General features: G+C 50.9%; 3 protein-coding genes across 11 annotated transcripts in view; 1 reads left to right on the top strand and 2 right to left on the bottom strand.

Moving 5' to 3' along the window:
- Window positions 1-4,425, bottom strand: part of MCM3AP (minichromosome maintenance complex component 3 associated protein) — a 42,084-nt gene extending 37,659 nt beyond the window's left edge. For 4 of the 5 annotated variants that reach the window (XR_002826744.1, XM_023745967.1, XM_006104803.3 and 1 more), the window contains exons 1-2: window positions 4,280-4,425; window positions 41-1,357 (exon numbers count right to left, since the gene is read on the bottom strand). Coding sequence is in view for 4 of the 5 variants with exons in the window: in XM_023745967.1 (XP_023601735.1) it covers window positions 41-1,250 (1,210 nt within the window). In the remaining variant the exon portion in view is untranslated. Of the gene's footprint in view, window positions 1-40; window positions 1,358-4,279 lie in introns of those variants that run through there. The other variant, XM_023745965.1, reaches the window with a different exon arrangement.
- A 252-nt stretch (window positions 4,426-4,677) lies between these two features.
- On the top strand, window positions 4,678-10,301 carry YBEY (ybeY metallopeptidase (putative)). 5 transcript variants are annotated; one of them, XM_014447067.2, is made up of 6 exons: window positions 4,678-4,698; window positions 5,170-5,428; window positions 6,688-6,816; window positions 8,082-8,150; window positions 9,226-9,333; window positions 9,627-10,301. In XM_014447067.2, the coding sequence occupies exons 2-5, from the start codon at window positions 5,219-5,221 to the stop codon at window positions 9,310-9,312; spliced, it is 495 nt and encodes a 164-aa protein (XP_014302553.1). In that variant the 5' UTR covers window positions 4,678-4,698; window positions 5,170-5,218; the 3' UTR covers window positions 9,313-9,333; window positions 9,627-10,301. The 5 variants fall into 5 exon arrangements, with proteins under 5 accessions (XP_014302553.1, XP_014302547.1, XP_014302549.1 ...); XM_014447061.2 differs by having other exon boundaries at window positions 4,698-5,053; XM_014447063.2 differs by having other exon boundaries at window positions 4,698-5,060; window positions 5,175-5,428.
- Window positions 10,302-11,625: 1,324 nt separating this feature from the next.
- Window positions 11,626-21,692, bottom strand: CUNH21orf58 (chromosome unknown C21orf58 homolog). The gene is given in 8 exon segments (XM_023745973.1): window positions 11,626-11,859; window positions 12,228-12,367; window positions 18,113-18,224; window positions 19,047-19,181; window positions 19,183-19,212; window positions 19,951-20,032; window positions 20,487-20,515; window positions 21,633-21,692. Coding segments are annotated over 8 exon segments (822 nt in total).
- Between the last annotated feature and the right edge of the window lie 3,486 nt (window positions 21,693-25,178).

The following is a 25,178-nucleotide window of genomic DNA, read 5'->3' as shown; positions in this document are numbered from 1 at the left end:
CAGCAAGGTTTACTGCATGCTGTACATTTTTAGAACTCACCTTCTTTTTTATCTCTTTCGGTTTCTTCCTCTTTCACACCTGGAAGCCGGGAAGCTGCCAGAACAGACTGACTCCCTCCTGGTATGGCCATGTGATCATTTTCCCCAGACTCGGCACAGCCAATTTCTTTTCTAGATTCCTTGTTGCCCAGACGACTGACTTCTTTATTGCTTTTGAAAACATCCTGTATGGTCCGACCAAACAGAGTACCTCCCCGGGGCCGATTCAGGCGGACCGGCCGCTTATCGGGAGGATGATCACCCCTCGAGAGAGGGTCCAGGTCTTCCACTGCGTCGTGGCCGTATCTCCTTGGGGAGCGATCCTGATCCTCCTTCCTTTTCAGTCCCTTCATGAAGCTGCAAAGTGGCTCCACTTGGGAAACAGTTTCTTCACAGCCTTGTCTGGCACCTGTTTTGCTAACTGGGAAGGGTTCCCCCAATGATCCTGAAGAAGATGTGGGGAAGCTAGTGAAGCTACTATTAAGACTTCCAAATAGTGATTTAGGGCCTTTCTTCTCTTCCTCCACATTTTGACTTGACAAAGCAAGGGCAAAGGGTGATGATGAATTACTACTATCAACTGGTTTCGAAAAGGTAAAATTTGATTTAGTAGCTGAACTTGTCACCTGTGTAAAAGAAAATGGAGCCTGTCCTCCAGGTCCACTACTAATTGGTTGGGAAAATGTGAAAAATCCGGAAGTAATTTGGCTTTGAGTTTTCTCTGGCTCAGATTCAGCCCCCAATATTGGTCTGAACACTGAATTTTCCAGAGATTTAAAGCTGAACTCTGTTTTCCCCAAACCATAGCTTGCTACTTCTCCAGTTTCTGGTGCAAAAGTAGAAGTACTTGGGAAAGCCCCAAGGTTGGGTGATTTAAAAGTAAATCCTGGGTTTCCAGGCACACATGAACTTGAAGGCCCAGAGGCAGATAGAAAGGATGGAGTGTGTTCAAGTCCAGAAAAGAGTCCAACATTTGAGGTTTGGGAGAATCCTAATGTTTGTGCTGAAGAAGAGTGACCTACTCCAGACGTTGGAAAGCTAGATATCTGTGAAAATCCTGAGCTTTTCCCAGATACTGTGTTGTTTTGTCCAAAAAGAGAAGGCTGACCAAATCGAAAGGGTTGCTTAGCCTGAGCTGTTCCTATGGAACTACTGGAAGATGTTAAAAAAGCACTAGGCTGCTGCCCGCTGAAAGGATTAGGTGGGTTCATCTTCTGATCCAGTTACTGGAAGGTAATGAAGATTTCCCTGTACAAAGCAGTCCTCTTCCTTAAACAGTTTGTTGAACTAGGGAGCTCCCCCCTTCATTTCATGTAAGCTGAAAGATAAAAATTTAGATCATCAGAGTTTTGTGCTGCTGGAAAACTAAGAACAGAATTTTTCATCACATGTCACATTCTAAATTATTTAATAGGCAGACAAAGCGAAGGGCCAAGTATTCTTATTTTCTGAGAGATAGTGGGTTCTTTTTCGTTTCTTTTCTTTCTTTTTTTTGCGGGGGGGAGTATGGGGTGGAGGACGATATAAATACATTACTTTATTACAAATGTTTAAGGCGTGACTAAAGGCCAAATCATTTTACTAAATTGGTAAATTCACCAAAAACCTCAAATGTTAATTTAAAAAAAAAGGAATGTTATTACACTTTTCAAGTTGAAGAGAGCAGTTTCTCCTAACTTCTTCCAATCTCCATAGCCAGACAATTACACTGTGACAATTAGAACATCAGTGTTTCAGTTCTCCCACCTAATTATTCTCCAAGTAACCTTAACACTAAATACTATTTCCAGACCCAGAAATGAAATGTTTTTATACCGGGGCTACTCCTCCAACGAACCAGCTTTGAGGTCAAGAGTACTCACGTCCAGAGAAACCAAGATGGCGGCATAGGTAAACACCAGAAATTGCTGCCTCCCAAAACAACTTCAAAACTACAACTAAAAGACAAAACGGACATCATCCAGAACCACAGGAAGGCTGGCTGAGTGGAAACTCTACAACTAGAAGCAAAGAGAAAAGCACACTGAGACTCACAGGAGCTGCGGTGCGGAAGTAAAGTACAGAGGTACGGAGGTGCACACGGCAAGAGCTGGCAACTGAGGACACGGCTGTCTTTTTGAATCAGGAGGGAGTCACAAGCCCCCGACTGCTCTGAACTCCAGTTCCAGGTGAGTCTCTGGGGACCCAGACGCATACCGGGAGAAACTGGACTGTCTGGCAGTGAGCAGAACTCGGAACTGGAGGGTGGCTTTCTCTCACAGGTGCTTGCAGCGGCACTGAGACACGGGGCCCTTTAGGGCAGGGCTGAGGATCAGCCATAGCTGCTTGCTCCGCCCTGTTGATCCCCTGAGACCCCGCCCCACCCAAGCTGCCGCAAAGGCTTTTACGAATGCCCTGGCCCTTTGCAACCTGAAAATTACCTAACAAACTGCAGCTGGGCCAGACAGACCCAGAACTTCCAAGAGAAGGCTCAAGGCCCCACAGCAGCTTGCATTGCTTCACAGCTGGGCCTCATCTGGGCACCTCCAAACCCCAAACAAGGAAGAGGAATCTGCAGATCTCTCCATAGCTCCTGCTGGGTAGCCTCAGGCAGAGGCTAAATTAGCACCTCCTTAGAGATCCAAGAGCCAGTATACCCAGTGGTCAGAGTGGGACCATCCAGATTACAACTCCTCAGATCCATAAGGGACATGCTCAGGGGGCAGACTCAGTGAGCACCAAAGCCCCACTGAGCAGTCTGCCTCAGAGTGTCTCAGCACAGAGTCTCCCACTGCCGTAGACACAGCTGAATCTCACAGCCAATTGGCCTGGAGGTCAATTCCTCCCAGTGATACCAACAGCAATCAAAGCTTAACTACAAGACTGTGCCCAAAGCCCACAAAGGGGTACACCAAGGGTGTCCACCTCAGGTAATTGGGGAGGCTGAGCCACTGGGCCCTATAGGACACCTAGCACAGAAAGCCACTCTATCAACACAGGGAGCAGCCAAAATGCGGAGACAAAGAAACAGGTCACAAATGACAGAAATGGAGGAAAGCAAACTACTGGATATAGAGTTCAAAACCATGGTTATAAGGTTTTTCAAGAATTTTCTAGAAACTGCCGATAAATTTAGTGAGACCCTCGATAAATCTAGTGAGACCCTCAAGGATAATACTCTTTGTAATACTTTAAGCAATAAAACAATTTAAATAAATAAAAAAGAATATTATACAGAATTCCAACAGCAGACTAGAGGATCCCAAGAATCAAGTCAAAGATTTGAAATATGAAGAAACATAAAACACCCAACTGGAAAAACAAAAAGAAAAAATAATCCAAAAATATGAAGTTAGTGTAACGAGCCTCTGGGACAACTTCAAGCATACCAACATCCGAATTATAGGGATGCCAGAAGAAGAGAGAGAGAAAGATATTGAAAACCTATTTGGAGAAATAATGACAGAAAACTTCCCCTACCTGGTGAAAGAAATAGACTTACAAGTCCAGGAAGCACAAAGAACCCCAAACAAAAGGAATCCAAAGAGGACCACACCAAGACACATCATAATTAATATGCCAAGAGCAAAAGACAAAGAGAGAATCTTAAAAGCAGCCAGAGAAAAACGGTCAGTTACCTACAAGGAAGTACCCATACGACTGTCAGCTGATTTCTCAACAGACACTATGCAGGCCAGAAGGGAGTGGCAAGAAATATTCAAAGTGATGAATAGCAAGAACCTACAACCAAGATTACTTTACCCAGCAAAGCTATCATTCAGAATTGAAGGTCAGGTAAAGAGCTTCACTGATAAGAAAAAGCTAAAGGAGTTCATCACCACCAAACCAGTATTATATGAAATGCTGAAAGGTATCCTTTAAGAAGAGGAAGGAGAAGAAAAAGGTAAAGATACAAATTATGAACAACAAATACATATCTATCAACAAGTGAATCTAAAAATCAAGTGAATCAAAAATCTGATGAACAGAGAGTAAAGTGGTGAATATAATAGAACCAGCGGCATAGAAAGGGAGTGGACTGACAATTCTTGGGGGGAAAGGGGTGTGGGGAATGCGGGAAGAGACTGGACAAAAATCGTGCACCTATGGATGAGAACAGTGGGAGGGGTAAGGGCAGAGGGTAGGGTGGGAAGTGGGTGGAGGAGAGCTATGGGGAAAAAAAAAGAGGAACAACTGTAATAATCTGAACAATAAAGATTTAATTTAAAATAAAATAAACAGAAAAAAAAAGAGTACTCACGTGGAGAGGCCGCCCTAGACTCGGGAGGGCTGGAGCGGAGCATCACGACCCCAACTAGTAGGCGGCTCCATAGGTCCCCGCACAGGCCGTACCCTGGGCCCGGCGCCTCGCTGTCCCGCCCCTTTAGCGACACGCGCGAATCGGGGCCGGGGAACGGCGAGCGAGTAAGGGGCAACCTCCGCCCGGCCCTGACCCCGCGCAGCGCTCACGGTCCGGCTCAGGGACGACGCCGCTTCGGGGTACCTCGGCGCCTAGCTGGTAGCTCAGACCAAGACCGCCGGAACCAGCGCTTCCCTGCGCGCCACGGACCAAAACAGTGGTGGACCGACTTCCGGTCCTACCTGAGCAATCCGGCCCCGCCCGCAGCCCTGCAAGCTCGGGTTCCCCCCTCCGGCTGAGCGGCGGCGGTGGGGCTTCCGGTGCGCGGGGACAAGGGTTGGGTCCTCAGGCTTCGGTCCCCCTTCCAACGCGGGTGGCTTCTTCTCTTCGAACTTGGGGGACGTCAGTCCACCCGCGTGCTGCCAGGGATCAGCGCTGAGCGGTTCCTGGGGAACCCCTGGATCCGGCCGGGCGCCCCATCCTCATTTCTCAGCCCCCCCCCCCATTCTTCCCTCCCCTCCTCCACTTCCACTGCCCCGACCCCGCTCACCCGCCCGCACTATTAATGTCCCTTCCTCTCCACCAGCCTTCATTTCCTGTGGCTACTGTTACCCCTTCTGGCTTGCCTGACTTTGGCGTCGTTTTAGAGACCTTCATTTTTATATTTTTCGTATGGTAAAATGTAAATTCCTGTAATTTTTTTTTTCAGTGAATTGCACCAAATAAAATGACTTGATTTTGTGTGCGTGTTGCACTTCCTAGGACTGATTTGTCTTCTCTCCAACTTGAAGCACAGATTCCTTTACAGACTTTTTTAAAGTGCCCCGCTGTCCTCCTGGAATGAGTCTGGTGCTCAGAAACCTGCAGCGAGCTGTCCCCCTGCGGAGAGTGCCGCTCCGCCAGAGGATGGAGATCGTCAGGAGTATTTTAGGAGTCCAGAAATTCGACCTGGGCATCATCTGTGTTGACAACAAGAGTATTCAGCACATCAACAGGATCTACAGAGAGAAAAACACCCCAACTGATGTGCTTTCTTTTCCCTTTCATGAGGTAAAAAGTACTTTCCTCCTCGCCTTGTCTAGCCTACCATTCAGTGTAAATTTCCTGTGTTTATTATACTACAGACATGATTTGTTAGTTTTATTTTGAAAACTTTCACAATATACACAAGAGTAGAGATCAACCCTATTGATCAATGCCCATTTCTGAAGGAGAAAAGGGGATTGAGCTCCCCTCTCCCCACCTAATGGGAGCAGTGAATTAGCAGTTTTGAGTGTGAATCAGTAATGAATATGTATGGTTAAAAATTAAATAACACTGAATATAAGAAGAAACTTGTGTAAATATTTTCTACAAACTTGTGATAGCTGTCAGATCACTCTCAGTTATGCAGATGAGTCATTCTGGGCTTTACACAGGGGTTAGTAGCAGCATAAATTGGAAAGCAGCTTGGCAACAGACTTCAATCCACTAGTGTCACACCCACAGAAATAAACCAAAGAAGGAAGATTATAAAATGTTAAATGCATAATATAAAAATGCATTAAAATGTTCAGTTATTAAGTATCACAGGATCTCACTCATTTGTGGAATATAATGAATAACGTAAACTGATGAACAAAAATAGATTCAGAGACATAAAAACATCGAACAGACCGTCAAACAAACCTCAGAGGGAAGTCAGGGGAGGATGAAGGAGGGGTAAGAGATCAACCAAAGGACTTGTATACATGCATATAAGTATAACCAATGGACACAGTAGGGGGGTGAGGGCATGTGCTGGGGAGTGGGAGCAGCCAGGAAAAGGTCAATGAGGGAAAAGGGAGACATGTAAAACTTTCAACAATAAAGACTTTAAATTTTGTAAAAGGTTCACTTATTTTCCTTAATAGGAAAAAAAGCCATTAACAATACGAAGTAAATATGCAGCCATAGGTTACTGGCTTGCTGTGAACTGAACTCAACTGAATGGACTGGTGCTTATGGTCTTTAAATAAGAAAATGTGAAAGGCTATTTAGGACAAAATACCAGGAGGAAAGAACAGAAATATAAAATTATATCAGTGTGGTGATTTAACTCCTAGACATAATCTGTGTGACTGTGCATTGGGAAGGATGAAAGAAATGGAAAGGAACTCATTGGACAAGGTGGAAACATCTTAAATCACTTGTGTGTAGTGGCCCTGTGGTCCCCCGCCCCCACTCCGGACTAGTCAGAGGACAGTGCCTTCCAGAATGAAATCTGTAGGCCTGTCGTCAGGTTAGTGTTCCTGAGGTCCTGTTCTCACAATCTGTTTCCTCATTTGCAGAACCTGAAAGCTGGTGAAATCCCCCATCCGGATTTTCCAGATGACTATAATCTGGGGGACATTTTCCTAGGAGTGGAGTATATCTTCCAACAGTGCAAAGAAAATGAAGATTACTATGACATCCTGACTGTAAGTAGGAATGCTGAAATGACAGGTTCTGCCTAGCAAAAGAAATACCGTGTCCTTAATCCAGGCCATAAAGAGGTTGGCGACGTGCCACCTGTGTCCACACTATTGCCCACGTGAAGAACAAGGGTTATGGAGGGAGACCCACAGAGAGGGAGATCCACGGAGAGGAAGGTGGTGGAGTGGGATCTGCATGCCCTGTGGCAGTGCCAGGGGCAGGAAGAGGACAGGGAGTTTCTCCGTAACTGAGATGTGAGATAAGGGAAACTCCCAGTAGTGACCTTGTTTTAGCTTTTACCGTGCGCTCAGCAGGCTGTGTAGTTAATGTAGGCTTGCTGAATAAGCTTCTTAGGAAACTGCCCAGAGTAGACAAAATTCTATCATCCAGGGCCTTCCAGATCTGTCCTCAGCTTATTATATATATATATTTTTAAAAAGCAGGGGGCACGGGGGAGTGTTCTGAAAGTATTGAGTGTGATAGAGTCATATTTTAACTTCCCCAAGGATTCAATTGAAGGGTCTTCCTTTGGCCAAGTAGCCACACCCTGAAATATGTTGTGGAGGGGGTGCGGGGTGGGGGTCCTAGTGCTTTCAGTGTGAGCAGGTTTTGGGGGGGAAAGAGGAGGTTTCCCTTTCTTCCTGAGCATCAGGAAACCCAGTGTAGTCAGGACTGGTCAGCAGGGTCCAGCTCTGGATCTCTATGGCCGGCAGTGGTGCACCCCAGGGGGAGGGTGGGCATGATCGAGAGTGCAATTGTGGAAATCTGATTTCACTTCCTGGCACCTCCTGAGGGTTCTGTATCGAAGTAGAGGGCCAGCCCACCACTCCTGGGACCCTCATCCCCCACCACAGGACCAGCCAGGCCACTCTCCACCCTCCTGGCTGCCAACTGCACGTAGGCACCTTCTAATAGCCCTGGGTACCCTCCAACTACCACCTTATCCTCCACATCTCACCACTCCTCCAACCCTTCCCTCTGCCCTGAAAAGCAGGTGTCTCCTCAGGAAATAATCACTGCCCCTCCCTGCCCCAGAGATCCTGGTCTTCACATCCCTGACAGGGCCCTGGTCTACCTGATGTTTTCTGAACCCCACCCATGTTCTCATCGCCCACTCACACCCTCGGTGCTGCTGCCACCGACTCCCGAAGCCCTGCCTGGGTTCCTAACCTCCCACCAGATTGGGCTAAGTTCTCCCTGCCTTCCTCCTCCCCTGGCTCCTGGCTTGGTCATGGTCAGCCCCTGAGGCAGCTTTTTAATTGTTCAACAGGTGACTGCCACTCATGGGCTCTGTCATCTACTGGGCTTCACACATGACACAGAGGCCACGTGGCAGAAGGTAGGTGCCACCCCCACAAGCCAGGGCTGCCCGGCCTGCCCCTTGCAGTCAATGAAAACCAAACTTGGAAAAAAACAGTAAAATAAGGAATTTTATACATGTTTACTTTATTAAAAAAAAAAAAGACTTACAATGTTTGTTTTAAATATTGGGCTCCCCAAATGCTGTTAACTGTATTACCTCACTATTGAAAGTCCGAGCAGAGAGACTGAATTCTAAAAATTCTGTGAAATGCTAATGGCTTAAAGTTACAAAATCTTTGCGAGGGAAACTGTGATGCTATTTATCAGTTGCGAACAGGATTTGAAATGTGCAGGCGTCTGATAGAGACCTATTGTGTAAAGTTATGGAGCAGTTGGTTTCCTCGAAGGGGGCCAATGTTTACCCACTTGTAAAGGTCCATGTTGGTATACAAACCATACTGTGTTTAATAAACTCAAACTGTATTTGTAGTCAAATAGTCAGATTCTCTGAAAGGCATAAGAAACTTTTTTCATTAACAAAAGAAGTCCCTGGCACACTTGTCCTCTCCCCCAGCCATCCTAGGCTGGGTCCACACCAGCCTCACCCTGGCTCCACCTCCCCTTCCTGTCAGATGCCGGCCTTACTGTGGCCACTTCCTCCTCAGCCCTCCACCTCTACATCCAACAGATCTAAGTCTCAGCATGTGCAGTCTGCCAGGGACCCCAGCCCTCCGAGCCCTGACCACCCTTCCCCCCAGAGGAGCCATCTGCACCCCCTCCCTCCCCTGTGTCCTGCGCCTGTTCTCCTGTGACCCCAGGCAGGCTCTCCTCTTTCCTCCCCAAGATCACCCCCTCTGCCCCAGCCCACAACCTCTCCTGCCGTCTCCACCGTCCACCCTGCAGGCAGCATTTTGGCACTCCCTGTGCACAGGTGCTGGGCACCCATGAGCAGAACCTTGAGGGAAGCCCTATGGCCAAGGCTCCCCATGCCATAGCCGTGGACACGGGCCTCAGGGAGGGATTTGCCGAGGACCCAGCCAGGGACTCCCCAGGGCCTGAGCAGCCAGGCCAGCTGGGCACGTCCAGGGTTGGTTTTCGCTCCTTCGTTGCAGATGTACCAGAAGGAGAAGCAGGTTCTCGAGGAGCTGAGCCGGCGCACTGGGGCCAGGCTCCAGCCCCTGAGCAGGGACCTCTTCTGATGAGCACAGTCCATGACGCAGGTAGTACCTGAGGGACCCTCCGGGACACAGGGACCCCTCCCCGTGGGTCCCGAGGATCAGAGGCTTCCCCAGACAGAGGGCTGGTCAATGCCCGAGCCGGGGCTAATTTCCATGAGTGGAACTATTCCTTAAAGTACAGGAGAAATGTCCATTCATGTCTTTACTTAGAACACAGCAGACATGTTATTTTCAGTATTGTAAATAGGACAGTTCTAAACTCTTGGCACATCTAACCTGCCCCTCCCTGGGTTCTGCCTTTGGTAATGAAACCTTTCTCTCTCCCACTTCTGCAGCCACCCAGGAGGATGAAACAAGCGGCCTGGGGGCCTTTATGTGGGAGCAGATGGTGGACGGGACAGGCACCCAGCCAGCCAGCCAGCCAGGGCCTCCATCACCTGAACCTGTCAGGTCAGGATCCTGACCACAACACAGGGAGTTCCAAGAGGTCATGGCAGTAACACAGCCTCTCAGATCCTTTTTGGCCAGAACAACCAGGGATGCTGCAAGTCTGAGAATTTGGTTTCCCTTATGAGTCTGTGTTAGAAACATGAAAACCAGTGTGTGAGAAACACATTTCCCCCTGGATTTGTGTCCTGTCTCAGTCTGCACTTCCCCCAGCTCTCGGGGATAAGGGCTTGAGCCTGTGATATCCCTGAGTCACTGTTGGCTGCGCATGGCCTGCTTGTAATCACAAAGCTCTTGGCTCTGAAATCCTTTTTAAGAGACTGAAAGGGTCCTGAGACCTGCTGGTCTTGTCCCTCCATGTGCCCTCATGAGCACCAGGTACCCCCAAGGGCTTCCCATGTGACCCCATGTGATTCCCCCTGCTCAGGAGGTGTACTGAACTGAGTTTTTCCAGTTTACCACATCACCCAAAGACGGTGGACTTGTCCGATGCCTTCCCTCTGTTAATAATGTCGAGAAATAAAACCGAAGCCATGTTAGAAAAAATTAATGTGAAAATAGGACATATGACCAGACCTTTAATTGGTGCATTTAACAAGAGACTGGGCTGTGGGACGGTCCGGCCCCGACGTCAGCCCAGAAGGGACCTGCGTGCAGCGAAGCGGGCATCGTGCTTCCTCCGACATCCTCCTGGAGACCCGAGGGTGCAAAGACAGGGCTCCTGCTGGTGAGGAACCTAGGGAACCCGCTGATGTACCCCAAATGGGCCATGAAAGCATGCTGCTACTCAAAAATGACATTTACATGAAAACTATTAAAAAGCAGAGAACATACTAATCCCACCAAGGGAAAAGAGTAACAAGAAGTACAGAAAGAGTACAGGTAACAGCCCAGCGGTGTGGCTCAGTGGTTGAGCATCAGCCAATGAACCCAGAGGTCACCAGTTTGATTCCTGGTCAGGGCACATGCCTGGGTGCAGGCTGTGCAGGAGGCAGCCAGTCGATGTTTCTGTCTCTCTATCCTACTCCCTTTCTCTCTAAAATCAATAAAAACATATTTTTTAAAAAGAGTAAAGGTAACAGATTCATCAGGTGAGAAACCCAACAGAACCAGAAGAGCCTCGGTCCCCAGCTCCCCCTTCAGGAGCCGTGTGCAGTTCTGCGGGTTTATTCGCAGGAGAAAGGCCAGGCTAGCGGGTGGATCTACCTGTCAACAGTGCTTCCTCCAGGACAGCACATCTCCGTCTGCAGCCACTGCTTTCCTCCCTCGCCTCTGGGCTGTTTCCCATGGGGAGGTTTTTATAGTCTTATGTGGCTAAATCTATGCTATGGATCTTCCTGTGGCTCCTGGGCATCTTTTCTGACAACACCCCTGTGTTTCCTTGTGATCTCGGTGGCCAGGGACCACTGTCAGGCTTCCACCTGGTTTTTCTGACCACGTCCCTGAGGGAAGAGGGACCGTGGGGCTCACCAGGCAGGTATTGGGGGCTCACTGGCCCGGAGCCGGAGCAGGTGCAGGCAGGAAACCGTCAGGCGCAGCCCTAGAGGAAAGGCAGGAGTCTGGGTGTCGTTACTGCCCCACAGGGCTCACAGGTGCACGGGCAGGTGAGTTCCGCTCTGGGGATCAGGAGGAGGCCCTCGCAGCCATGCTTGGACTGGACATACCCAGGATCATCGGGGTTAGACAAATGACCCAAGCTTCCCCAGGAGGTGGCCGTGGGGGGGGGGTGGGGGTGAGGCTCCATGGTCCCACCTGTGTCCCTCAGGAGATGGCAGGGCCTTTCCAGGCCCCTTTCCCAATTCCCTCTGCAGCCTAGGAACCTGACAGAGACCTATGTCCACTGGCTTCTCAGTAGGGGTGGGGAAGGGCAACAGGGTTCCAGAATCCTTACGTGCTAAGGGCAGCGGCAGAGGGGGCGGCCAAGTGACGCATGGTGGGCAGGAAGCTGGCGGCAGGTGGGAGGGCGGTGGCGGAGACCACGGAGGGCCACATGGAGTAAGCCACGGGAGAGCCAGGTGCGGCTTGCAGCGGGGCTGGGGGCGCATAGTGGTGGTGATGGTGCACGGAGGTTGGCTTCTGCCTCTCAGCTCGCAGCCCGGTGGGGTGAGGCCACTGCAGGCCCTCGGCACAGCACAAACAGCAGCTCATTTCAATGGGACCTGCTGCTTCAGGCACTCCTCTTCCCCCACCCCCACTCCTGTTCCTGACTTAGGGTGGCCTCAGAGCCCAGGAAGGGAAGGGAAGGGAGGGAGAAAATGGGGTGGGGGGGGCGCAGAGAACTCATCCCAAGGAAGCAGCTTTCTGGGCCTCAAACTGCACAACCCATTCCTCATCTGAGGGGGATGGGGGAGAACTGTGGGATTTCACGGCCAGATTACAGGCCCCCAGGGCTAAAAATGTGCTTTTCAGAGTTCCACAGATACACAATGTCCAGAAGTGTTTACTTGGGTGGCGTCCTTTACCTGGTGTCTGCTCCAGGCTGAGCCTACCTGCAGGGTGGGCGGCAGGGGTGTGGTCTGCGGTCCCCTGGAGGAAGCAGGCGCCATTGGGGGCACGGCCTGGAGCATCAGGTTCTGCATGATGACCTGGTGCATCTGTGCGTTCTGCAGCAGCATCATCTCCACCATGTCTAAAAGGGTGGGGAGGAGGGGCTCGGTCACACACACGGGCTCGTCCGTCCGTCAGGGGTCTCACCCGAGAACAGAGCTTGAGAGCAACTTATTTGTTGAAACAGGTGTAGGGTGTTCCACGTATCTGTTCCTCCTGGGGGGGAGGGGGGCAGGGTCACATTCCCAGACCTGAAATTTCCAGGTCAGAGGGTGTGTGTGCTATAAAGTGTGTGGACGGTGTCCAGTTGGGCTCCTAGGAGGTGGCCCCTCTTGCCTTCCTGCTGGCAGATTCCTCAAGCCCATCGGTACTGCATGGTGGCCCCTGACCTCAGAACATGGCCTTATTTGGAAAAAGGGTCTTTGCAGATGTAATGAAGGATCTTGAGGTGAGGTCACTGTGGATTATCCAGATGGGGCCCAAGTCCAAGGGCAAGTGTGTTTATAAGAGACAGGCAGAGGGAGATGGAGACCAAAGGGGAGCACAGACACCGACAGAGACGAGCGATTGAGCTACAGCCCAGGACACCTGGAGCTGAAGCATGGTGGTCCCTCCTTTGGAAAGCTGCTGTTTGAACTACTCTGTTATTCTTTTATATATATATATATATATATATATATATATATATATATATATATTTGATTTTTTTACAGAGAGGAAGGGAGAGGGATAGTTAGAAACATCAATGAGAGAGAAACATCCATCAGCTGCCTCCTGCACACCCCCTACTGGGGATGTGGCCACAACTAAGGTACATGCCCTTGACCGGAATTGAACCTGGGACCCTTCAGTCCACAGGCTGACGCTCTATCCAGTGAGCCAAACTGGTTAGGGCTACTCTGTTATTCTTTGTCTCTTATTCTGTAGGTCAACTCTTGTTATTTTTAGACTGTAAAATAACTTTGTTTTTAGCTTGAATAATAGAAAAGATAAACTTAACTGTCTGACCTTGCAAGCTAGCCATCTAAAGGGACTGATACGCTGATATGGATAATAATTCCCATTCTCATGCCAAGTATTTGTATCCAAGGTTACAGGTGTCTGTATAGATATGACAGGTGTTTGCTAAATATGATATATACTTAAGGTTACACGCTGTCTACAAAAATAACTTACACAAAGAACTAGAAGGATATAAAAAGAAATTCTCCCTCCTATGTTTGTTCAGATTTTGACAGGTAATCTGCCCTGAACCTGCGCGCAATAAAGATGACTCCTAATTGGCTCATTAAGGCGTCTTGTCCAGCTCGCTGATTTGCGATACAGCAGAGCCCCCGCTGGAAGAGGCAGGAGGACCCTCCCTGGAGGGAGAATGGCCCTGTGACCCCTGGATTCTGGCCTCCAGACTGTGACAGAGCGGATTTCTGTGGTTTCCAGCCACCTGGCTTGTGGTGCTTTGTTACAGCAGCTCCGGGATAGATTCACCAACTCTGGATACTATGAAACGTGTAAATTTTGTTGGCACAAGAGGTAAACATGGGTTGTTTCCACAGCAGCTCGGTCCAGGAAATTAGGCATTTCCTCCAGGCTCTGTCAGACTCACCAAAGGAAGGCAGGTCCCGTGGGACCATTCATACTCCCAGGCAAACGAACAGGAGCCTGGAGGCCCAGGGGCAGGGGCTCAACAGGACACAGGACCCCAGCCAGTAGCCTCCCCATGCCAACGGAAACTCTCCCCTGGTCCCCAGTGGGCCAGCCCACCCTGCAGATTTGGGACTAACCAGGTCTCCATAATCGCACCAATTCCTTAAAACACACCTTTCTCTCTGTGTACACATCCTATTGTTCTGTTTCTCTGCAGAGCCCTGACAGATTTTGCCCCAGGGTTGGGGCACTATGGGAGGTGCAGACCCAGAGCCAGGTTCCTGCAGCAGCACAGCTGTGGGAGCTCTGACCCTGCATGATAAGCTGTTGGAGATGCTGTCTGGCGGCCCCATCTGGGAAGGGCCCTTGAGCTGGGCTGGGGCAGACTCCACCCACCAGCAGCAGTGGGAGCCTCTGAGGGACACTTCCCAGTCAGGCCTCCAGGACTCCCACTGATAGAGTCAGGAGTGAAAAGATTAGATAACACAGGAGCGAGCGCAGAAATGGACACATCCTGTTCGCTAAAGGGACGCTTCCTGACAGAGGGACACGGTAGTGCAATGGGAGAGCCTTCAGTCAAGGGCACGGGGTCAAACTGATGCCACGGCAAAAAGAAAATAGCATTGATCCCTAACTCATTGCGCACACACAGCCAGTCCAGATGGATTGTGGATCTGAACGTGAAACATAAACAGCCACGTGAGACAATATGACCTTGAGCAGGTAAAAACTTCAAACAGGACACCCAAGGCACTAACCATAAAGGAAAGAGCCCGAAAATCTATTAGTAAAGTTAAGAACTTCACCTGAAGACATTAAGAGAGAAAGGGCAGGCCACAAAAGGACTTAATATTTGTAATACATATATCAAAAAAGGACCCATTGTAGCATATAAAGAATTCCTATAAATCAATGAGAGGGAAGCAACCTGAAAGAAAAATGGGCAAAATACTTAAATGGGCACTTCACACAAACGGGTATCAAATGGCCAATAACTATGGAGTGTCCCCAAAAATGTATGCACACATTTTGAATAATTATAAAGGCAATGTTTCTTAAAATACATTTCACTTGCCAAATTGAGCTATTAAAGTGTGTATACATTTTTGGGGGACACCCTGTATATAAGAGGTGAAACGTAAATTAAGGCCAGAATGACCTACTACTCATGCCCAACAGATTGGCAAAAATGGGAAAAAAAATCTGAAAACACGGAGTGTTGGTGAATTGTTATGGACAACTGAAACTCGCCTTCCTTTCTGTGGCATGTGCATGGGAATCACCACTCGGGAAGACTGCCTGGCAGTGTTTCCTGACTGGGCCACCTCCTTCCCCAGCACGTGCCCCACATGCATATCCCGTCACCAGAAGACAGCAACCTCCAGAGCAGCACTGCTGTGGTAGCCCCTGCAGGAAAGAATTGGAACATCCAACCCCAAAAAGAATGCACCCAGTCCTTGCCAGTATGACTTGACTGGGGATTAGAATGTGGACATCGCTGGGGCCATTGTTCAGCCCACTGCACTAACCAATCACAGTGTCTCACAAATTTACATGGTGTCGTCCCACGTACAGAAAGGTTGGCGGTTCGATTCCTGGTCAGGGCACATGCCCGACCCTCGGTAGGGGGCTGCAGGAAACAGCCAATCAAGGTTTCTCTCTCTCTCTCTCTCTCTCTCTCTCTCTCTCTCCCACTCCTTTCCTCTCTCTCTAAAAATCAACTTAAAAATATATATTTTTAAAAATGCAGCCCTAGCCGGTTTGGCTTAGTGGATAGGGCGTTGGCCTGGGTCTGAAAGGTCGCGGGTTCGATTCCAGTCAAGGGCACATGCCTAGGTTGCAGGCTCAATCCCCAGTAAGGGGCGTGTAGGAGGCAGCCAATCAATGATTCTCTCTCATCATTGATGTTTCCATCTCTCTCCCTCTCCCTCCCTCTCTGAAATTAATAAAAAAATATTTTAAAATAATAATAAATAAATAAAATAAAAAAGAACGCACCCACAATTTGTGAGATACTGTGATTGGTTAGTGCAGTGGGCTGAACAATGGCCCCAGCGATGTCCACTTTCTAATCCCCAGAACCTGTGATGGTGTTTCATTACAGGGCAGAAGGGACCTTGCAGATGTGATTAACTTAAGACTCTTGAGATAGAGTGAAAGTAACCCAAGTGCCCACGGATGGATGAAGGGATGAGCAAAATGTGGGCATGAGTAGTAGCTCATTCTGGTTTTATTCTGCCTTAAAAAGGAAGGATATTCTGACAAGCACGACAGCACAGATAAACCTTGAGGACATCATGCCAGTGACATAAGCCAGCCACAAAAGGAATCACACATGCTGTGTGATTCCATTTTACATCAGGTTCCTAGCGGAGTCAGATTCAGAGACACAGAAATTAGATGGTGGGTGCCAGGGGCTGGGGGAGGGGAATGTGAGTTAGTGTTCCATGGGACAGAGTTTTAGTTTGGGAAGATGAGAAAGTTCTAAAGATCTGTTGCATAACAATGAACATCATTAACACCACTTAAACATAGTTAAGATGGTAAATTTTATGCTTTGTGTTTTTTAGCACAATTTTTATGTATTTATTTACTAAAAGTACTAGAGGCCAGGTGCACAAAATTCACGCATGGATGGGGTCCCTAGGCCTGGCCTGCAATCAGGGCTAGGCCGATCAGGGCCCAAAGGCCCCCCGGAGGGGAGGGAGGGGGAGGGAGAGTAGGCAACAGGACACAGGCACAGAAGGAAGGAACGCCTGATACCGACGCCACCACTGTGCAGTTCCCTGCCTCCCCTCCTCCTCCTTCCCTCACTGCTGTGCCACCACCATGGCAAGTGAGTGGCAGGCCGATCAGGGCCTGCCCACCACGGGGAGGGACAGGGCACAGGAGGTTGGCCACCTGCCCCAAGAAGGGAGCCGGCCCTTGGCCCCCCCTGGGAAAGGGGCGGTGTCTGCCGCCATCCACCTCTGGTTCCCTGTCCCAGCCTGGGGCTGGGCCCCAATCAGGCAATCGGGGCCTGCTGGCCCAGGGGGGCGGGGTGGAGGGAATGGACCACGGGAGGTTGGCCGACTGGGGGAAGTTGGCTGTGGGAGCACACTGATCACCAGGGGGCAGCTCCTGCATTGAGCGTCTGCCCCCTGGTGGTCAGTGTGCATCATAGTGACTGGTCGTTCCAGTCATTTGGTCATAATGGTCGCTTAAGCTTTTATGTATATACTAGAGGCCCGGTGCACAAAATTTGTGCATGGGGCAGGGTCTTCTCAGCCCAGCCTGAACCCTCTCCAATCTGGGACCCTCGGGGGATGTCCGACTGCCAGTTTAGGCCCAATCCTGCCTAAACTGGCAGTCGGACATCCCTCTCACCATCCTGGACCTCTGGCTTCTAATTGCTCACCTGATCGGCCCTCACTGCCTCTGTATGCCAGCCTAATCGCTCCCAACTGCCCCCCCTGCTGGCCTGGTTGCCCCCAACTGCACCCCCTCCACCGGCCTGGTTGCCCCTAACTGTCCCCCCACCCCTGCCAGCCTGGTTGCCCCTAACTGCCCTCCCTGCTGGCCTGGTCACCCCACATAGTTTGCTTGTTCAGTCATTTGGTTGTCCCTCACTAACCCCCCTGCTGGCCTGGTCGCCCCATGCAGCCTGCTTGTTCAGTTGTTTGGTCGTCCCTCACTAACCCCCATGCCGGCCTGGTAGTAGGCAGCCATCTTGTGAGTGCATGACAGTCAATTTGCATATTATCTCTTTATTATATAGGATATATATATATTTTATTGATTTCAGAGAGGAAGGGATAGAGAGAGGGAGAAGAAACATCGGTAAAAGAGAAACAGCAACATCGATTGGCTGCCTCCTGCATGCCCTCTGCTGGGGATCAAGCCTGCAACCTGGGCATGTGCCCTGACTGGGAATAGAACTGGTGACCCCTTGGTGCATGGATCAACACTCAACCACTGAGCCACACCAGCCGGGCAAGTCCTCTTTTTTTTATATCTTTTCTTCACTCGGCAATATCCATCATGGAAACATTTCTCAGAGTTAAAGCCATTTTCATGTTGGTAACAGGTGACTTCAGTTGAGTAGACAGAAGCTGACTCTAAATGACTATCCTGCTTACAAAATATTTTCCCTTTCAGTAGAGAATTTCATAAGCTCACCACAATATTAATATCGAACACTTACCTTCCTTAATACTTCCAGACCTTTGAGCTGGGAAAGCCTGGGGAGGGGGAATCTGTGCGATGAGTGGCTGCTGAGGTAGCTGCTGAATGATGGTGGGAGGAGCCTGGGGGACCTAGGAAGAACCAGGTGACTAGCTACTGAATGAGTCCTTGAAGAGAGTGTACTACAGCACCCACCTATCCACACACTCACCCATGCATCTACCCACCCACCCACCCATCCATCCACCCAACAAACCACCCACCCACCCACCCATCCACACACCCGTCCACCTATCCACTCACCCACCCACTCTCTCACCTACCCACTCACCTACTCACCCATGCATCTACCTAGTCATCCAACCATCCACCAAACTGTCCATCTACTTATCTATCCATCCATCCAAGGGGAACTTTGCTGATTAACCCTAGAGGTTGAATTGATGGCTGAACAGATAATTATGTGAGTCTGGGCATTAGCTTACGACATGGTGTCTTATGGATTGAATGTTTGCATAAAACACCCCCCTTCTTGCAATTTATGTGTTGAAATTAAGGTCTGAAGCTTCTCCTGGTCATTTTGAAGTTTTGGAAAAAGAGTTAAAACACTTCTTCCCCTAATTCAGGGTCCTCCTGATGCCAAATTTCCCTAATACGTCTACCCCTAGAGCGAAAGTTAGGACCTGGGACCCAGCCTCTCATCTGTAATGAGGGGACGAGACCACAATCCCCAAAGCCCTGTCTTAGGGCACCTGCCAGGATGACTGAGATGAGCCCCTGATGTCCTTGTGAGTGCCTGGGCATGGTGAGTGCCCACTGTGGGCTCCCAGCCAAACGACCTCCTCAGAGCACTCTCCCAGGGCTGCTGAGCTTGCTGGAGATGGGAGGTCTCCGTGGGCACAGAGCCTGCCCACAGGGGTTCTGCCCCTGGCTTCACCGGGAGGAAGACCTACCGAGTGTTGGATGACCCGAGGCAGCTCCAGGGGCAGCGGGGGTGGGGAGGCGACAGGGTAGATGCCAGGGGGCACCTCTGTTGGCAGCGCTGTCCCACGGGTTCCCCTGCTGGGCCCTCTCCAGGAGTGGGCGTGGCGCGGAGAGCTCTTCCAGGAGCTGTTGTTCCTGCAACGCCAATCAGAGACTGCTGCTCAGAGGGGCAGCCACTAAACCTGGGGTGGGAGGTGTGCCCTGGGCTCTTCCCTGGTGGCTGGCCCGTGTGGGACACCTGGAGTCTCCATCACTGCCCTGCAGGGCTTCCCTAGGACTGGAGCCAGGCCTGAACGCAGGGCCTGAGGGCCCTTTGAGGGGGCCCATTTGAGAATATTGCTTCTTTTAAAATTTACCAAATCATATGAACTAGTTTCTGGTTCTGGCTGCCTCCGCGTCCCCGTCCCCTTCGCTACAAGTGATAAGCTACATTTATCGTAACTATTTGTGTGGACTTGGAGTGCTCCTTCCTGCTGCTGGGGGACGGAGTTGGGGCCAGCCTCCGAGCTTCCACTTCCTGTAGGAAGTGGGCCCTTTACTCAGCATCTCCAGCTTGGATAATGTGCCACCAGAGCAGGTGCCTAGCCAATCGCATGCTTGTCAGAGCCCAGACCACAGACAGAGCTGTTCCCAGTGCCCCAGGCATGAAATCTCAGCTGCTCGCAGCTCACCAGCTGCCCATCCACGAATCACAAACTTCAGAGAACTGGCACTGAGTCCAGAAAGACACTATAACCCCCATTCCCACCTCACACACCCCACTCCCATCCTCCAGCTCCCACCCCAACCCTCCACCCCCACTCCCCACCCGGGTCTGAGTGTGGTGGCCAGTTTCAGCCACAGACAGCTCAGGCCCAGGCTGCTGTGACCTACCCAGAGCTTCTGCCAAAGGTCCTTCCTCCTCCTCAGGGCGCTCTGCAGGGCTGCATCTGGCCTGTCCTCGTGTCCTGGAGAGAATGTGCAGACCCATCAGGACACCTCAGCCTCATCCGCCAAGACCTGGGGGTGACCTGGGCCCGTTTTCTTGTTTGGAAAATGGGGATGAGGGATGTCCCTGTCCTGGAGCTTACAGGTAAAGGTGATAGGATGGGATGTGAGGGTGCACTCAGCAGAGCACCTGGTGTGTGTGTGTGTGAGTCTTCGTGCATGTGTGTGTGTGTAATTGTGCCTGCCTGTGTGCATGCGTGTGTGAGTTCATGTGAGTGTGGTATGTGTGAGTGTGTGCATGTGTGTGTGTGAGTGAGTGTTGTAAAGATAAAACAAACCTTCAACCCTGGATGTAAGGAGCAGATTAAGCACAGCCTTGCCAGTGACAGAAGAGGGAGGGACCTGAGCAGAAGGTGGGTCTGGCGCCTGCCCGAACAGCCCAGCCCTTACCTGGCACCAGGTGGGGGTCCTCGGAATCCCCTTCCACATCCTCACGCTCCTGCTCCAGTTTCTGTGAGGAAGAGACCGTGGCAGGGTCCGGTTCCCGGCACAGGCTCAGTGTGAGCGGGGCGCAGGCTGGCGTGGGGCACCTGCCTGTGCTTCGATGCCCCAGATGAAGGGGACGGGGCAGGAAGTGCTGGGTGCTAGAGGGTGGGACAGGCGGCAGGGCATCATCCTCTCTTAGGGGCGAGTGTGTCACACTCTCCACATGCACATATTCCTCCTTGGACTCTGAGGGCGGACATCTGATCTGTGCGGCCCCCTCCAGACAGCTTTCTGAAGAGCCAGACCCAGGCTAGTTCTGTGTCCCTGACCACCCTGACTGCCCACCTGGGCCAGTCCTGGGGTCGCCCCTGCTGGGCCCTGCAAGCGGGCCCATGGGCCAGCAGATGGGGGGGAGGGGGGTACAGGGCTGCAGGGCAGCAGAGAGGAACAAAGCAGGTGGGGAGACGAGGAGCTGCTGTCTGGGCGGTCTCTGAGGCTCATGCAGACTCTCAGGGGGTAAGAAGTCTGGTGTGACGACAGGTCCCCCAGTCCCTCTGCCCAGGCCCAGCCCAGGGGGCTGTGGGTCCTACAACAGGTGGGTCTCTGTCTTCCTTAAACCAGGGTGGGGGATGTCTAGCCTGAGGGCCATATAAGGCCTGCGAAATCAAGTGGTCTGGCCCTGCCAAGGCAACCACAAGTGAGACTTGAAATTCAATAAATCCAGGAGCTTTTCTCATAGCAACATAAACTGATATTAATCGAATGATGATGTTATAAATATCCAAATGGCCCTTGGCAGATAAAAGGTTGCCCACCCCTGCCTTAAACACTGAAGCCCAGAGGATCCTCAGGGGACCTTTGTGGGGCCCTGGAAGCGTCGGCCGCAGGTGTGTGTCTGTGTCCTGGCTGCGGAAACTGCCAGAAGAACCTACTTGTTTCTGTATGAATGCAAAGAAGAAAACTCAAGAAACCACAGTCCATTACAAGGCTAAAATCCACGGGGGTGGAAAAAAGAACAACAAAAAAAGAAAAATAAATAAAATCCACAGGAGAGGGTTTTGCTGGGAAGCAGTAGCACTCACAAGAATATCTTACCTTTTAAAGTTGCACTCCTATAAGCAGGTGTTAAAAAGATGTCTTACCTTCTCCAAGAGTTTCAGGGTCAGTCGGGCCATTTGATCTGCCACAGTGGCATCCTGCATCCCAGGACCCTGGGAGAGGGGTCACCGCAGGCCCCTCCCTCCCTGGTTGCCAGTTCTCTGCAGGAAAGCTCAGCTCAGCCAGCTGGAGAGAAGCAGCCTCAGCCCTGCTGTCGATGAAGGATTGTGGAGACTGGCCTCTGCCAGGGAGCTGGAGGGCCCCACATCTCCCAGGACTGCAGCCAACACTGGCATCGCCAAGGCAGTTGCTAGGCGCAGCAGACAGGGAGGCCCCAGGTTGCCAGGTTTTCGAGGAGAGTCTTTCCCAGGCCCCGCCCACTCCTCGCCCAGGGGTTGCTGCAAACACTACCATTCCCAGGTGTGGCCAGGCAAGCTCCTTGGGAGGGCAAACGTGGGCAGCAGCTGGGGCCCGAGGGGCAGAGCAGGGTCCTGGCGGCAGGACAGTCCCAGCCCCACCCTACACGGTCCCCACCCTCAGGACAGAGCCCAGAAGAGGGTGAGGCTGTGGGGAGGGTTCAGCCATACCCACCTACCCTTCATTCAGGAGCCTGCACTCTCCATCCATTATGACCTCCAGGAGGCCAGCAGGCCCCTGGCTGCTCCTAGGCATCCTCCGGGCAAGACAAAGCCCCGGTGCCAGCTACCTGAGGGTTTCAGGAAATTCTGGGCTGCAGAGGGGGCGGCACCAGGGAGCTGGCCAAAGAACCCCATAGGGGCTCCCTGGTTTGTCCACCCCACAGGCCAGCTGGCTCCTCAAGGGACACAGGCTGGGCCCCCATTCCACTGGGCAGGACATGTATCTAGTGCTGGGACTGCCAGGAGGGGACCCGGCCAAGGCAGGGATGGGTGTCCTGGTAGCTATGTGGAGGGGACATCTGGGGCAGGTGTGAGTGGGAGGCTCCGACCAGCAGGGGAGGCCTTAATAGTCAGTGTGGTTGGGAGGGCAGGGCTCCATGGAGCAGAGGGAGTGGTACTTGGTCCCCTTGGCTTTCCATCTCAGGTTTACAAATGGGTCAACCGGACTGATGAAGAGGTAGAACAGATTTGAAATGGGAGCGGTGACCGAAGTCCGGGGCGGGGGTAGGAGCAGGGCTCAGCACCTTACAGCCCTCTCCTCCATGCAGCCAACCCAGACTCTTGCATCAGGTGGCTGGAATTGGGCTAAAATCCCTTAAGTTGCCCTTCAGTCTTTAGGTTTTATATGTCCCATACCCTGATGTTCTAACAGGTCTGAGTGTGTACAAAAACTAGTTAACTTAGTAACTCAAGGGAGCTAAGGAGGTGACTCCAGGGGTATATACATCCTAGGGAGTATGAACTTGTTTGGCAGTTTAAAATAAAACAAACTTTATTTTTTCTTTTTAAAAATTTTTTTTATTGGTTTCAGAGAGGAAGGGAGGAGGAGAGATAGAAACACCAATGATGAGAGAGAACCACCACTGGTTGAGCCCACAACCGGGGCATGTGCCCCTGACCAGAATCGAACCCGAGACCCCTGTCTACAGGCTGAAGCTCTACCCATTGAGTCAAACCAACCAGGGCCAAACTTTATTTTTTAAGAACAGTTTTAGATGCACAGAAAAATTGAGAAGATAGTAAGTACAGAGAGGTCCCACATACAGCTTCCCAATTATTAATATCTCATATTGGTATGACACATTTGTTACAATTAATGAACTTATATTGATACATTATCATTAACTAAAGTCCATACTTCGTTTCATTTCCTTATTCTTTTTTTTTCAATCCTCACCCAAGGATATTTTTTCCATTGCTCTTTTTAGAGAGAGTGGGAGAGAGAGAGAGAGAGAGAGAGAGAGAGAGAGGAGCACCGGTTTCTCATCCAGAGATGTTTCTCATACCAAAGATTGTCCTAACAGCAATAGCTGTGCATTACAGGTATGCGTTTTCCTTTCCTGTCTGCAGGGCCTCAGCATGCCCCTCTCTGCAGAACTCCCCACCAGCATGGGAGGCCGTCCTAATGTGACCAAAAAGGTCTGCCTAGGGCTAGCCTGTAGTGTGTGGGTTCTTGAATTCGTGCAGGAAAAATTTCACATGAGTCCAGTGAATTTTAGAGGACATTTATCAAAGCTGTGGACAATGAAACAAAGAAGGGCTGGGGAAAGGCACCTGGGCTGGTCGGCATTGCCTCACTGAAGTAAAAAAAAGGGGGCCTTAGGGACAGGCTCAGCGGGTTTGTCTGGAATGAACTGCCACTGCCCATTGCTGCCCTGGTTGCAAGCCTGGTGGGTCCCATAGAGTTCAGGAGATGCACCTGTGGGGAAAGGAGGGGAGGGGGGAGGAGAGGCATGGGCTTGCTCCTGGGAGAGAGCACAAAGCACTGGGACCTTTGAGAGGTTTTAAAGGCTGGGAGTTCAGGGATGGTCTTAGGGGAGGATTTCAATAGAACATCCATCAGCTTTATGCTGATGTACCAAAATGAGATTTATTCTCTTAACTTCATCTGTCCTTGGGTGTGGTTGGCAAAACTTCTGTTCCACGGCACCCTGCCCTTCCTACTACACACCACCGGCTACAGAATCGGACTTCTGCTGTCTCCCTGAGTAGGGTGATTTAAGCCAGCGGTCACCGACCTTTCAGACCTCACGGACCACCGGTTGGTGACCGCTGATTTAAGCTATTTACTCTCTGGTTGGGGAGAAGTGCAAACCATTTACTCTTACGTGTTCCTGGTTTAGGGAAAGTAGGATTTACTAGATGGCTGTAACTACTTGGCATCTTGATTTTTCTAGATGGCTGTATAACTATCTGGTCTCAGTTTCCCTATTCTGCTTGTCCTGGCTTACTGGCCGGTCTCACTAACATTCTTTGACCCAGGGGAAGGTTTTATGGCAGAGATGCTGGAGTGGACCCATGACTGGGGGTCGCTCTAGTCAAATCCTACGCTGCATCACCCAGGAGCTACAAGCTGGGGGTAGACACATGCACTCAGACCCCAATTTGCCACTGTCTCCAGTAAGAATACACTGGTCCACGAGTGGCGCAGTCCCAGTGGCAACCTGTCCCTGCACCTCTGGGCTGTGGTTAGAGGTCCTGACCCAGATCCCCACCGAATTCATAACTGGCTGCCCTGGCAAGGAGGCAGTCCAGATGCCCCCAGGCAAGGAGGTAGAAGCAAAGTCATACAACAGGGAAGGGACATACAGTATAGGAAAGGATCCAAATAATTTTGCTGTCTGTCTGTGAAATGAACAAAGAAAGCATTCCAGCGGAGAAGGGCTCAGTGACCAGGGCTCAGTCCCGAGGAACGAGGGTGAGGTTATCTGGGACAGCAGCAACGAGACGTGAGATGCCCACTGCAGCCCTGAGGGTAGTCACTGCTTCCCAGGCAAAGGGGCTGGGTTCTAGGAATTGCTCCCTGGGTGATCGCGGGGTAGAAGCGGATGCAGACGACAGTGGGCGGCCTTCCTTGAAGAGGAAGGTGGAGTGGGTTCTGCAAGCGCCCCGGCTCCTTTAGGAGTAGGTTTCAACTCCCCAGGGGCCCACGTCTAACAACCGAGCGACGAA

The sequence above is a fragment of the Myotis lucifugus genome, unplaced genomic scaffold (genome assembly GCF_000147115.1).
Source record: "Myotis lucifugus unplaced genomic scaffold, Myoluc2.0 scaffold_608, whole genome shotgun sequence".
Taxonomy (NCBI): Eukaryota; Metazoa; Chordata; class Mammalia; order Chiroptera; family Vespertilionidae; genus Myotis; species Myotis lucifugus.
This window is presented reverse-complemented; position numbering and strand designations above follow the sequence as displayed.

Excerpts from the sequence above, each read along its gene's own strand:
- YBEY (XM_014447061.2), top strand. The coding sequence starts at position 4,944 with ATGTCCCTTCCTCTCCACCAGCCTTCATTTCCTGTGGCTACTGTTACC. Across the intron at positions 5,054-5,169 it reads ATTTTTATATTTTTCGTATG|CACAGATTCCTTTACAGACT; the intron begins GTAAAATGTAAA and ends TCCAACTTGAAG. Across the intron at positions 8,151-9,225 it reads CAGAGGCCACGTGGCAGAAG|ATGTACCAGAAGGAGAAGCA; the intron begins GTAGGTGCCACC and ends CCTTCGTTGCAG.